The 16,603-nt window shown below is 40.7% G+C and overlaps 1 protein-coding gene across 1 annotated transcript in view; it reads right to left on the bottom strand.

Moving 5' to 3' along the window:
* Positions 1-7,496, bottom strand: part of MMP2 (matrix metallopeptidase 2) — a 28,581-nt gene extending 21,085 nt beyond the window's left edge. Inside the window, exons 1-2 of the mRNA XM_089539863.1 lie at positions 7,293-7,496; positions 3,016-3,242 (exon numbers count right to left, since the gene is read on the bottom strand). Coding sequence (XP_089395989.1) covers positions 3,016-3,242; positions 7,293-7,496 — 431 coding nt within the window. The remainder of the gene's footprint in view (positions 1-3,015; positions 3,243-7,292) is intronic.
* Positions 7,497-16,603: the final 9,107 nt, after the last annotated feature.

The following is a 16,603-nucleotide window of genomic DNA, read 5'->3' as shown; positions in this document are numbered from 1 at the left end:
TGTTATCTTAAGATTGCATTTCTTGGATAGAATTCAAAGATCTCATCCGTTCCTAGGCATGTGACTGAAATTTGTCTTGAGAATTCACCCATCAGTATCTCAAAGGCTGGACACCTAAGTAAGGTATGCTCCTAACTGTTGCAGGATCTGATATTGCAAACTTATAATGCATCTATATATAGTTTTTTGTGGGTTTTTCGGGCTATGTGGCCATGTTCTAGAAAAGTTTATTCCTGGCATCTATATAGTTGTATTTAATTGGAAGCGAGTTCCACACTGTGTTCACTGGGACTTACTCCTGAATAAGAGAGCTAAGATTTGTAGCCACTGACATGTTCTCTCTCTTCGGTTTCTTTCTTCTCCCTTATTTTTTTCCTTGCCTGCATTTGTACCATTATTCATTCCAGTCTTGCATCACCGTATCTAGGAGTTTTAGGAAAAGGAGGCACATATGCAGACACTAAACACTGAGCCCTGAGGCTTAAAGAGATATGGAAATCATTAAAAGACTCCCACTGTACGTCCTGCTCCTAAAACTGATTCAACCAGACTTTTAATGGATGATGAAGTGCTTGTTAAAATATGTGCTGCCCAAATCACACTGTAATTTCTGGTCTGCTTTGTTTCTGCAGACATAACATGGCTGTGGGGTTAATATCATCTCCAGCTAAAAGTGCCAGATCATTTTTAAAGGAGAGAGAGAGAGAGGGAGAGGCAGACACTGTGGAGCCTGCGGTGTTTTGTTCCATGAACGAGCAGAAGGATTTGGAAGAAAGGAATAACCATTATTATGCTTTTAGAAGTCACAGTGTTCTGGAATAATGGGACAATCCTTGAAATGAAGAAATGGTCTTGCTAATAAAGAATGCAAAACACTTAGGATTGCTCTAACTGCAGAAATACTGGATCATATCTTGGTGCTGAAATTTTGATTTGGGAAACCTGCATCATACCCATGCTTTGCCCCATACAAGTTTGTAGACTAGGTTGGGAAGCATCTGGCCTTCCAGATACACTGGACTGCAGCTGTAGCTAACATTGGCAGTGGTGAAAAATGTTGGGAGCTGCAGTCCAACAACATCTGGAAGTCCATATGATTTTCAAGTGACCCTTCAGATGTGGTTGAACTACAGTTCCCATTATCCCCATTTTGGTGTAATCAGTGGAGATGGAAAGTTGTAGTCCAACAACCTCTGTCCACTCCTGCTGTAGATCAAGTAACACTTTCAGCTATAGTTGGACTACAGTATCTATCAGCCTCATCTGGGATAGCCAATGGAGATGAAAAGGTGTAGTCCAACATCTAGCGGAACCACATCACCCGTTGTTGCTGTAGACATGGACCTATCCAATCCATATGGTGTGTCTGAGCCTCCCTCCCTACATCTCCATTTAGGACAAAATGCTAAATGCATGGATCCTATTGTTAATCTCAACTAGAGTAGACCCAATGAGCATATGGGATTTATCTATTACCAGTCAATAACTGAAGCAATGAGTCTAGCTGGGGCCAACCAAAACGATTCAGAGCACTATGTCCCTCTTCTTTCCTGCTCTCACAATAGTATCACCACAACTTTTCTAATGGTTGGTGTAATTGGAGATGGTCCTTGTTGGGCAACTCCTAAGACCTATGCACCTTGAGAAAATCCACTGATAGATTCAGAGGCAGGATCTATCCATGGATTTTCTCAAGGTGTATAGTTCTCAGGAGCTGCCCAACAAGGACCATCTCCAATTACACCAACCATTAGAAAAGTTATCATTAACGGTATACAGTTGGCCCTCTGCATTCACAGATTCTTTATTCACAGCTTGAAAATATTAATACCCACACAGATACACACTCCAAAAAACCCAAACCTTGATTTTACCATTGTATATAAGGGACACCATTTTACTTCTCCGTTGTATATAATGGGACTTGAACAGCCACAGATTTTGGTATCCATGGGTGGTCCTGGAATCAAAGCCGAGCAGATACCAAGGGACCAATGTACTAACCGTCATCCTGTATATTAACCTTAGATCATTCAAGAATGGATAAGAGTGAGAAGATGGACCAGCCTCTTACTGTCATCTTCCCCTGAACAACTGAGGTCTAATCCATACCGCCAAAGTAATGCAGTTTGACACAACTTGAATTACCATGGCTCAATGCTATGAAATTCTGGGATCTGTAGTTTGTTGTGGCACCAGACTGCTCTGACAGAGAAGGCTAAATCTCACAAAAATACAAATCCCAGAATTCCATAGCAGCCAGCCATGGCAGTTCAAGTGGTGTCAAATGGATTATTTCTGCAGTGCAGATAAGACCTGAATAGATTGGAAACAAAGAGTAAGGGCAAGTAAATGGGTAGCTGGGACAGAGTGGTGAAAAGGGTGAGGCCATATAGAGAGGGAGGCCTCACTGATGTCATTATGCTTTTTAAAACCTGGACGTAACAATGGGCATACTGGTTCAACTGGAAAAAAGAGACACTTCATTGCAAATAATTGCACACAATCAAGTTTGAGGACAATAAAGTACCCACACGACACATTTGTAGCACTCTGATACCAACTGAATTGTTGAGGAATCTTGGTATTTGTAGTTTCATTAAGTGGCACCAAAAAGCTCTAGTGTGGTAGTTCAAGGGAATGCACTACTATTCTAAATGCTTCAACAAACTACAATAGCCCAGTTTCCATAGGGTTGGCCCATGAGAGTTAAAATGGCATCCAGTTGCTATGCTTACTCAGTATTGAAATATACCTTGTGAGATTGTGATCTTCCTTCATGGCTACGTAGAATGAAGAGCGTGAGGAAAAACAAAACTTAGAAAAAGTTACTTTTTGGGCTAAATCTCCTAGAAATCCAACCTAGAATTGCAGGTGGCCATACTGACTTGGGATATCTGGAAGCAGTAGTCAAAAATAACTTTTCCAAGTTCTATGCCAAAACCATTAGAAAAAAATATTGTTTTTTAAAGCAACTGATTTAAACAGAAGACTTTGCATGACCATACCACATACCTGTATGTCACAAGATTTTTCTCCCATTTTGGTTTCCTAGGGAAGAAATTGTAGTTGGCCACATCTGGATTGCCACAACGAGGCTTCTTCATCGTTTCTATGGTGTTTTGATCCAGTTCTCCAGTCTCAGGAAGCCCAAAGAATTTCTGCATTTTCTTCAAAGTATCTTTCAGCACAAAGAGATTGCAATTGTCTTTGGGGCACCCATAGTACTTGTTGAGGTATTGCTTTAACAAGGAAGAAAACAAGACAGATGCAACTGAACAATGTTTTTCAGTTCGGATTGAAAACTCACCGGGTCAACTAGGGAGAGCATGAACATTTGATGGTTAGAATGGTGAGGTTGGAAAATGGAAGTGGTGAAGATGTTAAAGGTTCTTCATTCTTTTTTGAAACAACAACAACACAACATCTGGACAGGTGACTTGGATCGGGAAGCTGTGGGCTAGTTTTCAAGGCTGCTTCAAACAAAATACAGGCTGGGGCCAAAACACTGGGTGGGAGAAGAGGTTGGAGAAGATAGACACTAGTTTAGACTTGCATGTGCAGCTATCATTGACCCAGCATAGCTATCCTTCAAGGCCCAAGTATGATGGGGAGGGAGGATGGGAGGGAGGTTGTTTGGTTGATAAGAGATCTTGTAGCATCTTTTAGACTAAGGAGTTTATCGCACAGGGCTTGGATTATGCAACCGGAGCGGAACGGAAGGAAGTGAGATGGGAACGGAACAGAACGGGGGAAAACGCATATTATTTCACAGGAGAACACTACTGATGCTGCTGGATGTCCCCAATCCATTCCACATCCATCCCACAGCAGCCAAGACTATTCAGAATTGTTCTTGAAAATCGGCTGCTGTTGGACGGATGGAGAACGGATTGAGGACTTCCGGCGGCATTGTTGTGTTCTCCTGTGAGATAATATGCGTCCCCCCCCCCCCCAATTCTGTCCCCTTCCTACTCCCTTCTGTTCTGCTCCGGTTGTGTTCTCCAAGCCCTGTGTGATGAACTCCTAACTTAGCAGGGAGAGGAGAAGTTGTACCATAAGCTTTCGTAGACTTGGTCTACTTCCGTTAAAACATTATGCTACAACTGCTTTCGCACAGTCTCAAAGGTGCTACAAGATCCCTTTGCATATTGATATTCCAAACTAACATGGCTATGTCTCTGAATTCTATGCCCCAGGTGTGTGTGATAATTCAAGCTGAGAGACCTGGGCTAGGCTTAGGGTTCCCAGGCCTCAGGATGCTTCTTAGGAAATGACTCCAGTCCCCCAGAATCAGAAGATGTGTGTGGGGATGTTGCTACTACTGAGAGCATCTATGATGTAGTTCAGTTTGGCACTGTGGTTAGAATTCTGGACCAGAATGTGGAAGAGCCAGTTTGTACTCTCATTTCTAATGAGACTTCAAAGCCATGAAACTGACTGGGTAATTTTAGACCAACCCTTCTCTTTCCATCTCTCTTCCTGACTACCCCATGGTAGCACTTGGAGAAGAAACCAGGAGATTAAACGCCACACAAATCACCTTGAGTTCACCGAGTAAAAATAAAAGGCAAGTCTAGAATCATGTTTCTCACAATGGCCAGTTAGATGTCTTCAGGAAGTCCACAAGGATATTCTGGCTGAGATCTTGGGCCCTTTCACACTACACAGTTATAGCACTATGATTCCACTGCAACTGCAAAGCCTGCTGCCTCCTATCTTGGGGTGTGTAATACGGTGAGGCACTATATGTCTGTTCTTAAATTGCCAATCCCAGGATTCCATTCAGTGGAAGAACCATGGCAATTCAAGTGGAAACATAGGGCTATAATGTGAAAGAGCCCAGGATGTCTCAGCTTTCGAAAGAATGGGATGTACCCTAATATGTTACGCACAGCTTTTTTTAAAAGAGAGCTTTTCAAAAATGATGACCCACAGGCAAAGATAATCACAGCAACCACTCCAGTCTGCCTTCAACATCTGTTTATAATTAATGATAAATCCAGCCATCTGATGATCTGAACCACAAGTTTCCTGTGTTGCATAGTGAAGGTCATCATCAGTAAGGTTCTATGCTTTTGTCTTAGAGTGGATATTGACATTCTGGTGATTCCTGGTTGAGCAATATACAGTTCTGTTTATAAATGGAAATGACACATTGGTCCAAACCAGAGAGGAGAATCATGAAGTCCTCCAGATGTTGTTGGATTCTCAACCCCAGCATTCTTCACCATCCACAGTAATGTCTTGGACTGCTGGAGTTGTGTCCAACAATACATACCCACTTGATTCCCACTTTTTTATTCCCTTAAAGCTAGTTGTTAAGTGCAAGCTGGCAGACACCCACAGCTCATTGTTGAATCCAACAATTCCTTGTTGACGTAATAAAGTTCCTACTTGTTAAGCCACCTTTAGCTGGAATTAATCATTGAATTAGGTTCAGTGCATAATTAATAAAGGGAATACTTGGAGGGAGAGAAGGGAATAAACTCAACCCACCCCAGGCTACTAACCACCACAGTATTAGCTGACCAGGGCCTATGCAGCAGGGGTGTCTCAGCCAGTCACTTTTGAGTAAGGTTTCATTGTTATTAATTTGCATCCCCAAGCCCCCATCCTCCACTGCTCTGCTCAGCTCCTGTAGATTCATCCCCATGACCTCTCTGACTGAGTCTATCCACCTGGCATGTGCTCTACCTCTATTTCTACTGCCCTCCACTTTTCCTAGCATTAATGTTTTTTTGAGTGAGTCATGCCTTCTCATAGCATGGTCAAAATACAACAGCTTCAGCTTTGTCATCTTGGCTTCCACCTAGTTAACCATGGGCCTTCTGTAGGTTCATACGAAGATCTGAAAAGACCCTACACAAGTAAATATATGCACAGTGTCTTCATACAGCTGAGCAGGGCCCTGCAATTCCTAGAGTCATACTAGAGGTAGCCACATTATATCCCCAGATACTCTTTCTGAATGAATGAGGAGAATTGGGAACTAGCATGGTTTAGTGGATTGAGTGTTGGACTAGGACTTGGGGAGACTAAGTGTTGAATCCCTGCTCAGCCATGGAAACCCATTGGGTGACTTTGGAGAAGTCACATTATCTCAGCCTTAAGGAAGGACCTAATCTAGGCCTACATACCTTAAAGGCACCAGATTCTGACTTATCTTAGATGCTAACAGGGTCAGCCCTAGTTAATACTTGCAAGAGAGACTGCTAGTAAATACCTGGTGTTTTCTATATTTTCTGTAATGTTTCTATAATGTCATTTATTTCAGATGAAGGAATTGACAAAAGCACTATTTGGTATTCCTAACAAAACCCTATGAAATTCTTGGGGTCACCATAAGTTACCTTAAGTTGATAGGCGACTTGAAGGAACATATACACATGGCCTGTGAACCTCAGCAGGAGTTATTTTTGGGGAAACAAGGAGTTTTTGTGTTGTGCAGCAATGCTACGCATGGTTATGAGAGTAGCTCCCACTGAGCACAGGAGGAGTTTCTTCAGAGTAAACATTCCTAAGACTACGCTGGTCAACTTAGTATGTACATCTTACTTTCCCTAAACGTTTTTTTCTATAATGTCATTTTTAAAATCAAAGATGAAAAAAAATACATCTTAATGTAGCATCGTTTACAAATGTTACATTTTTAGGTATCATAGCTATTTCCAGTAACACTTAGAGAACATAGGTCTGGAATAACTTAGAGGCGCAGTTTACTGCTTAAGGCTGATCTGTGTTCAGACTAGCAATTATTCTTGCAGAAAAATGAAGCCAGATTTAAACTGTAAATGGCCCTTTAGGCTACACTTAAGTGATGCCTCATAAATTACAGGGATATCATTTGGGGAATGGTTTCAGCTAGCCATAAGTCAAAAACGACTTGAAGGTACACAACAACAGCAACGTTTTATGACAATTGAGCAAAATAAGAAAGCAAGCAAGCAAACAAACAAACCCCTTACTATAAAATGGCAATCTGAATGGAAACTTCTTAATCAATGTCCAGATCTTTCCTTTAAAACAACCACCATTTCAATATTTTTTATGCGGATGCACTCATTTTTTAAAAACTTAGATTAAAAAGAAACTCTTCAAAAGTTTTACAAGAAGAAATAGAACTATACATCTGAAGGCTGACCATTTTTCTTCTCTGTTCTGTTCCCCAAACCAATAATTTTGGAACTCAAAAGTGATTGTTATGATTCCAGATTTAACACTCAACAAGACAGACTGTGTTGTTTCTTCTCAGGGAAGTGGGATATATATATATAATAAGCAGAACTTACCAATGCCAATTCTTTGTCTGTTTTGGGAGAAATGTCACCTGGAAACTTAATAATGGGCGATGGTATCAGTTCTCGGCCTGCCGCATCTTCTGAAAGCCTAAATGTTGGTGGCGGAGGAGCTGAAGTTGGGTGAAAGATAGAGAGCTGGAGCAAAAGGACTTTGAAAATGCAACCAACACACTTGAAGGAAATGTGTACTTCCATTCTCTTTAAATTCCTATTTGTTTCCTATGTCCTCCTTTATCTTGGGAAGAGCGTTCCTGTTTTGCCAGTGACTTGAATTGTTGTAAAGTCCCATCAGTTGCTTATCAGCAGCACATCTTAACTTTCTGCAGGGCTCTCTGCTTTTGCTTGCTCCAGCAATTCCTTTGTATGTTTAAAACATCCAGATGCTCAGCCTCTAAAACCACCAAGAGGAAGTCTGAAAAACCAGTGGAAACATGAAGGGAGGGAGGGAAGGAGAGGGCAGTTACCAGATGTGTTTTGCTGGAATTTTAAGGTAGCAACAGACAGATGTGCATATGCACACACACATGCACATCTACACACTTCACATATGAAGAAAGAGAAGGGAGAAACCACTTGAGCCCTCTATACACATCTGATTCATTGGGTGATAACTGGAGAAACAGATTTTTTAAAATAAAAAAGTAGTTGTCCTTATAGGGGATTTACAGATGTTTCCAGGATTGAGGGAAAGGCTGAGCCTATAGACTTTAGTTACAAAGTTCCCCGGATTGTGACTTAAATCAGAGTCAATTTAATTTGTCAATGAGGTATATGCTAATTTTTATCTTCCTTGATGTGAAACTGGACAGAAGCACTGATAATGTTCAGGGTATCCTTAAATTCTTGAAGGCCTAATGAAAATAAGGAGAAGGGATTGTTCATTTGATCCTTTGCCATAGCTGGCTATTAGGCTTGAGTATGTGTGTGTATGTATGCACACACATGTGTGTGCTTGCATATGTGTTTGCATTTGTAGCTGCCTCATTTTCAAACTCTGGTTTGGAAAATGCCAGCCCTTGATGCTAAAAGACTTAGTGATGTTGAAGGGTTTCAGAGGGAAAGAATAGGACCGATATTTGAAACATAGGACACTTATAGCATACCCTCCCACTGTCTCAATTTGACAGGCGACAGTCCCAATCAGTCAAATGGAGAGAGTTCTTAGGTGCAAAGAACTTTTGTTGGACTCAACAGACTTGATAGAAGGAGCATTTTTGAACCTTCTAAAACTTTTCAGATATATAGGTTTTTCACACATTTTGACAGACTTGTATGGCGTTCTGTGCTATCCTCTCCCCAATTGTTTAAAAACATTGGGAAAGTAGATATGTTGCTGTATAACTGTGTCCTAGTTTGTATTCAGGTTTGGGTAATGTGCGTTTGGTAGGAAGTTCTTAAGCAGCCTGACAATGACAATTGGAACTTGGAAAACCTAAAATTATTTTACTCTTAAGGGCTGAAATTTTCTTTTCAAATTTTGAAAGCAAACAAATTTTGGTGATGGTAGTGATAATGATGATGATAGAGACAACATCTCGAAGATCTGTGATGTCATTGATGCTATGTTGGCCACTCTCCAGTTGTTTAACACTCAAGTTCATCTTAGGAATGTGGACCATAGATTAGTTAGAAAATCAGTCATTTCACTCGTGAGTCATAGAATCAATGAGTTGGAAGGGGCTTCATGGGTCATTGAGTCCAATCCCCTCTTCACTGTAGGATCTTCTGCTGAAGCATCCCCAGCCATCCACCCTGTTTTTCAAAATGTCCAGAGTAGGACATCTTTCTAGGTGAGTTCTTTGGACAACGCTCAGATGGATACCATCTGAACCTAATGATACCATCAATTCAGGTAGTACTAATGCAGATCACAATTATTCCACAGCATCATTGTGTTTATAGTTGTAGTGGTCAGTTCCTCCACTACTAATGGCCAACCTTGTCATAGTGGTGATGATACCAGCAGCTGTCTCAACAACAACAACATATCCCAAACACAGTCCTGGAAACCAGCCATAGGCTGCTTGCTACACAGCTGATAGTCAGTAGTTAACAAGCAAGCCGAGTCAGAGCAGATTACAGTTCAGCACTTACTTGATTTCAGTAAATATAAGCCTTAAGTCCCAAACAAAATTCAGTAATGTCCAAGTAAGGTACACAGTCCAGGTCAAACACAGAGTTGAGGGATATGACAAGGAGCCAGGTGAGCCCAATAATCTCCAACAGCTCCTGGAAAGCAGGGCTGAGAATTTATAGGTCAGAAGCTCAACCTAGATGCTGCTTAATTAATTGCTGCTTCCTAAATTCTCTGAGACCTCCTTAAGTCCTCTTTCTGTTGTCTCTGTTCGGTAAAGGTAAGTGGTCTTCTATATCTAAATGGGCAGGACTTTTTGCCAGAGCTGGTACTGCACTCTGGTCTGTCTCTGAGATATGTTCCTTTGGAAACTCCTCCTGCTTTGGTTTAAAACCATGTCCCAGCATGTCTGCCACTTCAGTCTCTGAATCCATGTCCATGTCCTGGAAGCAGGGTATGACACCATCAGAACAGGTCTGGGCAAATATGAAGAGCTGGAACTTATATTATTCTCCCGTCCATTTCCAGGCATTCATCTGAGATGGAGTTGGTGGAATGGCCCCTTTCCATAAAGGTGCCCCATATAGTCCTCCATTATTCCCCATTATGCTTCAGTCTGTATCCACAGGAGATGTGTTTTCTCAAACAATTGGAAATGTGATGCCATGCATGTCAGAACGATAGTTCTGCATGCCTTCCTCTAGCTGCCATCCTGCTGTGTGTCAATAGGCTCTCTGCGTATCCCTCTTGTCATTATAATGTTAGCACAAAGACACCAAGGAGGCTTTAATTAATGACTTTGAAGATCTGCTCTTTTATAATTCATGGCAGGGCTTTAATTAAAATCAAATGGAGAGCAGTTGAAATAGCAAAGGATTTAAGAGTGCTTTCTCTAAGATGGGAAAACCAATTCCCTCTGACCAATGGTGCTACTGGCAGCATGCAAATTATTCTTCATTAGAGCTGACTAGGAATGGGGAGGTTTGCTTTTTCATCTAGCAAACAGGCCCCTGTTGCTTTGGTCTCTGCGGTGTAAAATAAAAGAGTCCAAGAGACTCTTCATCATCATGATCTATTCTCTTCCAAGGGTTCACCAACAGGTGAAAAAACTAATCATCGAGAGAGATTGGCACATACTTGCTTTCACCTTTGGGTAGTTAGTGGAGTTTACATAATATGTGTGCAAATGATAATATAATGAGAACACGTATGTGGATAAAAGGAATATTTGTAATTTCTCTTTTGGAGAATGCAATTCCATCTGCTTGTTCCAAATGAGTTTGGGCAGGGCAAGAGTAGCAAAGATGCGTGGAACCACTGATGTGGAGTAGACTATGGTTGCTATTTTTACCTTATCAAAGAAAAAGAGGAATGCATCTCCAAAGTGGTCAAAGTGGTTACCAAGAGGACAAAGAGAAGAGTGGGGATCTGTGTCACATTTATATTTATTTGTTTAATTTATAATGAGATACCTTGGAGATGGAGCTGAAGTCTAAAATGAGATTTCTTTGTTTCATACACAACTTGTACACATAGCCTGCAAGGCCGCCATAAGTCAGAAACGACTTGAAAGCACACAACAACAACAAATGTAATTTGAAGTACAATACTTTAAATAATCTTCTGCATGGAACAAAGTTTGTAAACTTTAGCCATCAGAAAACAAAGCTAGGAATATAGGGCTTTAAGGGCCATCATCACTTTGAATTCGACTCAGAAACAGACCAGCAGCCACCGAAGCTATTTTGACAGGGAAGTTATATTTTCCTTGTAACCAGCCCTTTAAACAGACAGCAATGCTTTCAGAGGGGAAAAAGGGAGAATGTAAAAAGCAAAACAAAACTAAAAATACAAGTACCTCTCCCTCTCCCTGAAGCAATCAAAACAAGCAAGGCAAATAGCCTGAGACTGAAAGATGCAGCTGTAAATGGAAAACAATTGTCCCCAGCTGTGTGTATCAAGGCGAGCGCTAGAAATGCTTTATGAAATGAACAAATGTGTTGTGGCCTTTTAAAAAGTGAGTCATAATGGGAACGATCCAAAACTCCAAGGAGAAGATTCAAGGGTTTTTCCAGGAGTCTCTAGGCATGAATGGGGGGAAAAACAGAAGAGGTAAAAATCCATGAAATCGTTTCTGTTTTGCAAAAGTGATTCTTTCTCTTTGAGGAAGGGGCAAAATTAAACCCCAAGGTGAAATCTGGCCCAGATTCGGTAGGTACAGTTTGGAGCAGATTCGATAAGGAAAGTCGATGCCATGTGGTGCTCAATTTCCAGAGGTCCCTCACCAAGATCCATGAACAAAGAGTTTACAAGTGTGGTGCCAGTGTTCATGGATGTACATTGTGTGGATCCACATGCATATTTGTTTGTGCATTTGATTGCACATTTAGTTTCTTGGTTCAGTTGTGCAATGTTGCCATTCAAAACACGGAATGAGTAGCCCAATTAACAACAACAACAACAACTCTATAACTCTGTAGGCAGACATTTTCACTAAAAGACCCTAATGTAAGGTTTTGGCCATTGGCTCTGAATCATGGTGACTATATTATATTATATTAGAGCTAACCTAATAGAATAGAATAGAATAGAATAGAATAGTCCTTTCCTACGGGAAGAGATAGGATATAAATACAAATGTATTATTATTATTATTATTATTATTATTATTATTATTATTATTATTAGTCATGGTGGTGGTAAAATTATCAGACCTGCTCATGGCAGTAACAGAGCTTGCTGTTTAGAACACCTCTGAAAACCAGTGTCCATACCTCTGACTACCAGCTGCCAAAGGACGAGTTTGGGAGGATCCCATTGCCATCATGCCATTAAATTCGGGTGCATACTTAGAAGTCCATTTTTAGAAATGTGTGTGCATTGTTAGAAGTCCATAGGTGAATATGTTATCCAGATGGAAAGGACTTGTGAGTGAACCCATGTGAAACTAACACGGACCAGAAAATTGTCCCTCCATCCCTGCTATGATACTGACAACTTAACTTTGGCCAGAGAGTAACTTGTCCATCTCATCTTTTATGGAGCACACTGCGTTAGGTTTTTAAATTTTAATTCCAATATGTCTTGTTAAACACAAAGACCCAGAGAATCGTAGAGCCAAAGCCATCATTATGATATGCATGGAAAGTTATCCTCTGACTTCTTAGCTTCATCATTCATTAATGATGCACAGAGCTTTGTCATTTGTCGCTCTGATTCTTTTGACTTTGCTTTATTACTTATGAGTTATGACACAGAAAACTGCAACTGGGAGACTGTGTCTAGCTCAAATTGGTATTGAATATCATAAATAGACTGACTGGGGGAGAGGAATATTAATTTGGTTTACCAATTTGATTAATTGATTAAGAATCTTGTGATTAATTTACTAGCTGTTCCCAATAAGTTAGACAGCAGATATTTTAATCCAGGTACTAATAAAACCTGCAGATTGCAACATTTTAGAAGAGTCTTCTGCATTTGATTCAATAGATGGGGATGTTTCTTTCAGTCTGGTGGTTCTGTGACACACATAGAGATGCAATTGTTTGCTGATTTTATTTTCGAAGGGAGCAATAAGCAATTTTAGCAAATTTCTTTCTGCTAATGTGAAAGCCCATGAAAACCCTGCTTTATATATATTTATAAAAGACTATTCATAGTTATGGATTTATTCTGACCAAAATTCTCACATGAATTTTTGCACAGGAATCAGCATTTTCTGTGCAGGAAGTAATACTTGCGCATGGAGATATTATTTTCTCTGCAGAAAATCCAGTGTTATTCTCACTCATGCATTTTGACCCTATGTGGCTGGTGAGCTTTATCCCAGATGGAGTTCATTAGTTAGATAGAACCTAATCTGCCATCAGATCCTCCCCAAAACTGCACCCAGACTGCAGAAATACTCCAGGCTGAAACCACTGCAACTGCTAATGCTCAGTGCAATGAAATTCTGGGGACTGTAGTTTGTGAGACATTTAGCCTTCTCTGTCAGAGAGTTTTGGTGCCACGACAAACTACATATCCCATAATTCCATAGCATTGAGCCAATTCAGTTTAAAGAAGTATCAACTTGGATTATTTCTGCAGTGTGGATGCAGCCAGTGCATCACATTCTATTTGACACGGGTTTTCAGCAAAAGTCTTTTCCATTGTGCATGAACTGATACTTTGCACTGGAGATGCATGATACTGGACCTGTGATCTTCCACAGGCAAAGCCCAGTGCAATACCACTTCTCTTGCCTTGCCAGAACAGAATGTCCTAGGCCAAATGGAGCTGGCTGGCTGTTTTCTTATCTATGAGTGTATTTGTCTATCTGTGGACTCAATTGCTCTGAAGGCTTATGGTATTGAGCAAAACTGACCACTTTCATGCATTAGTTCTTAGTCAGCTTCCAGGAATGAGCAGCAGAAATGTGGCAGACATTCAAATCGGAAATCTAGAGCTCCTGGAAACTTTGCAGAGGGGAAGCAGGCAACCCTTCCCAGCTCCTTTATTTTCAGTATTGTACATAAGAAGAGAAAACTCAGTTTTTTTAAAAAAAAAAACTTTCAGTCCTTACAAAAGCAAAGCTTGCAAGCAATAAATCAAACAAAGAAAACGGCATCATCAGTGCCCCCCAAAAAAGTGTCAGGAGGTTTGTGGAAATATGAAAGTTTGTCAAAATACTTTTTTAAAAAAGACACACACATGAATGTTAAATGGTGGTTTGTGATCTCCCTGAACAGCTCTATGAGAACTGAGCATGTTCGGTGGTCATGAAATGCTGAGTGGCATTTGGAAGTTAATGGGAAAAGGTAGGTAGGAGGAAATGTCATAATGGAGTGTGGGGGAAGAAACTATGTTCTGTCCAATAAGGAGCTGTTGTATTTGGTTCAAGGCTATGGAAACAAAGTCAGACATGTGGTGCTAATGTACAGGGGTGCACATTGTGCATTACACACTGGTGCACACTTCACACAGATGCACATACACATCTGGTTGTGCATTCAATTGTGCGTTTGCCACCTTGCTTCACTTGTGCAGCATTGGTATAACACAAGAGCTCCATAGCACACTTAAAATGTAACTATATGTAGACATTTGCATTATGTCAGTGTAAGATGTTGAGAGCCAGCATGACATAGTGGTTTGAGCACTGGACTATTACTCTAAGGACCAAGGTTCAATTCTCCGCTTGGCCATGAAATCAACAGACTGACTATGGGTAAGCCACATTCTCTCAACCCCAAGAGAAGGCAATAGCAAACCTCCTCTGAACTAATCTTTCCAAGAAAATCCCATGATAATTTCACCTTAGGGTTGCCATTAGTCAGAAATGACTTGAAACACACAACAACAAAGAGCAACAAGACCTTAGCCATCACTTTTCTGGGCCAAAGGGTTTATTCTGCTGTTAGTTTTTCTCTACATCCTCCTGGACATAATTTTTGCACCTTGACCTACCTGCAAAACAGGTTCAGTACTATGGATAGTTCATTTTCCATTTAGATGAAAAGGTGGTGCAGGTCCATTGCTCTGTGGACTTTGCAGCCACCAACCATTGCTGCCTGTGCCTCTAACAAGACACCAAAGCTGATCTGGCAAGCCTATTTAGTCTTGCCTGTACTTGATCAAAAGCAATGCTGTATCTGCATCCCAGTTCTTGTGCCACAGAGAATTCCATATTCAGAAAGTGTCAGAATGGAAAACTGAGTTTTGGCAGGTCTGAAGTGGGGCGGGGGAAATCATTGCCCTCTTCGGAGATGAAAGAAATGAAGGTCATCTCAATGAATTCAGGGAAAGCATTATAACAAAGAGATGGATCAAAGCGTGGCAGAACTTCGTCTTGTTGGCATTTGTAAAATTCAGTCTTAAACTCATTCAACTTAAGGAATAAAAATTGACGAGTGCTCATATCAAGGACAGTAATTTCTCAAACAAAAGTCATGAAAACCACGCTTTCACAGGCTTTGATCAAACATTAACTGGACATATTTTCCCCTGTCTTTTTTATTAACAGGCATTTTTTAATTCATAGCATGCAGACTGGGTCTTTGACTATCCTATTTTAACTCCCTTCCCCATGTAAAGGGTCTCCAGATGACAATTCTAGCCATATTACCCCTTTAGAAACCTCGAAAGCAAACCTCCTACCCAAATCCTGGTTTTAACCCTTATTTTACATGTTAGCAATAGACCTTTTCCCCCTTGGGAAGGATTGTATTTCTCTCCTATTGATTAGAGCTAGAAATCTTTGTTAGTTACATTCTTGTAGGGAAGAACAAGCCATTTAATTGGTTTTCTCACTGCTGTTAGAAAGTCGTCAAAGATTTGGGCTTACTTTCGGTGTAGGAATAAAACATGGGAGGTTTGAACAGATAACATGATTTTCTGTGCAAGAAACCTCTTTTCCACAAAGGAAAAAAAATCTGCACAGGCCAAAAAAATGCCTACAAAAATTGCATTTTCCATGAAGGCGGGGATCACAATTTGGCATGGTCAAACTTTGTGCAGAAAAGTCCCAAACAATTAGTAAAAGTTTTACTAGTTTTTGGAGGTGGGATGAGATTTTGTTTGGGATTGTTGCTCACTCTGAGATCATAGCCTAAGTCAAGGCTGGAAAATGTGTGCCTCTCCAGATGCTCCTGGACTGTAACATCCAGCATCCATCACCACTAGCTACGCTTGATGAGAAATTCAGTCCAGCCATATCTGGAAGGCTACATTTTCCTTCCCCCAGCTTATTCCATGCAAACAGTTCAGTTTAACATGCTCTGGGTGTGAACTGCCTTGCATGTTCTTGGCAAGGTCAGTAATAATGGTGCACACAGAGCAGAAGGGGATTACAAACTGATGGTTTTGTTTACCAAAGGAGTCTGAGAACAGTTCTGGATTACATGTGTGAAAATTGCATATAGCAGGGCAAGCAAGATTTAATATCAAAGGGTTGCCAGCTCCTATGCTTTATGGTGCACCTTAGAAACCAGAAGGATGTCTCATTATGGGATATTAGAGAACAGTTTAGTCAAGAGAAAAATGAAGTGATAGGTCACCTCTCACCAGGACATCCATTCTGGGAGAAGGCTTGAAGACAAATCACCTGGCATTTGCAATTACATTCTGTTCCTATTTGCACCATGGTTTCAGTAATGTTGGGGCAGAAGCCAGCAAAAAGGAAATGGTCAGTGGTCTATGCCAGAGTGAAAATTCCTAGTTGCTTTGTGTGTAACAACTGAACAGT

Source organism: Sceloporus occidentalis, unplaced genomic scaffold, assembly GCF_023333645.1.
Source record: "Sceloporus occidentalis isolate IW3139 unplaced genomic scaffold, rSceOcc1.0.p SCAF_10, whole genome shotgun sequence".
Lineage (NCBI taxonomy): Eukaryota > Metazoa > Chordata > Lepidosauria > Squamata > Phrynosomatidae > Sceloporus > Sceloporus occidentalis.
The sequence above is the reverse complement of the archived record's forward strand: the minus strand, read 5'-3'. Positions and strand labels throughout refer to the sequence as shown.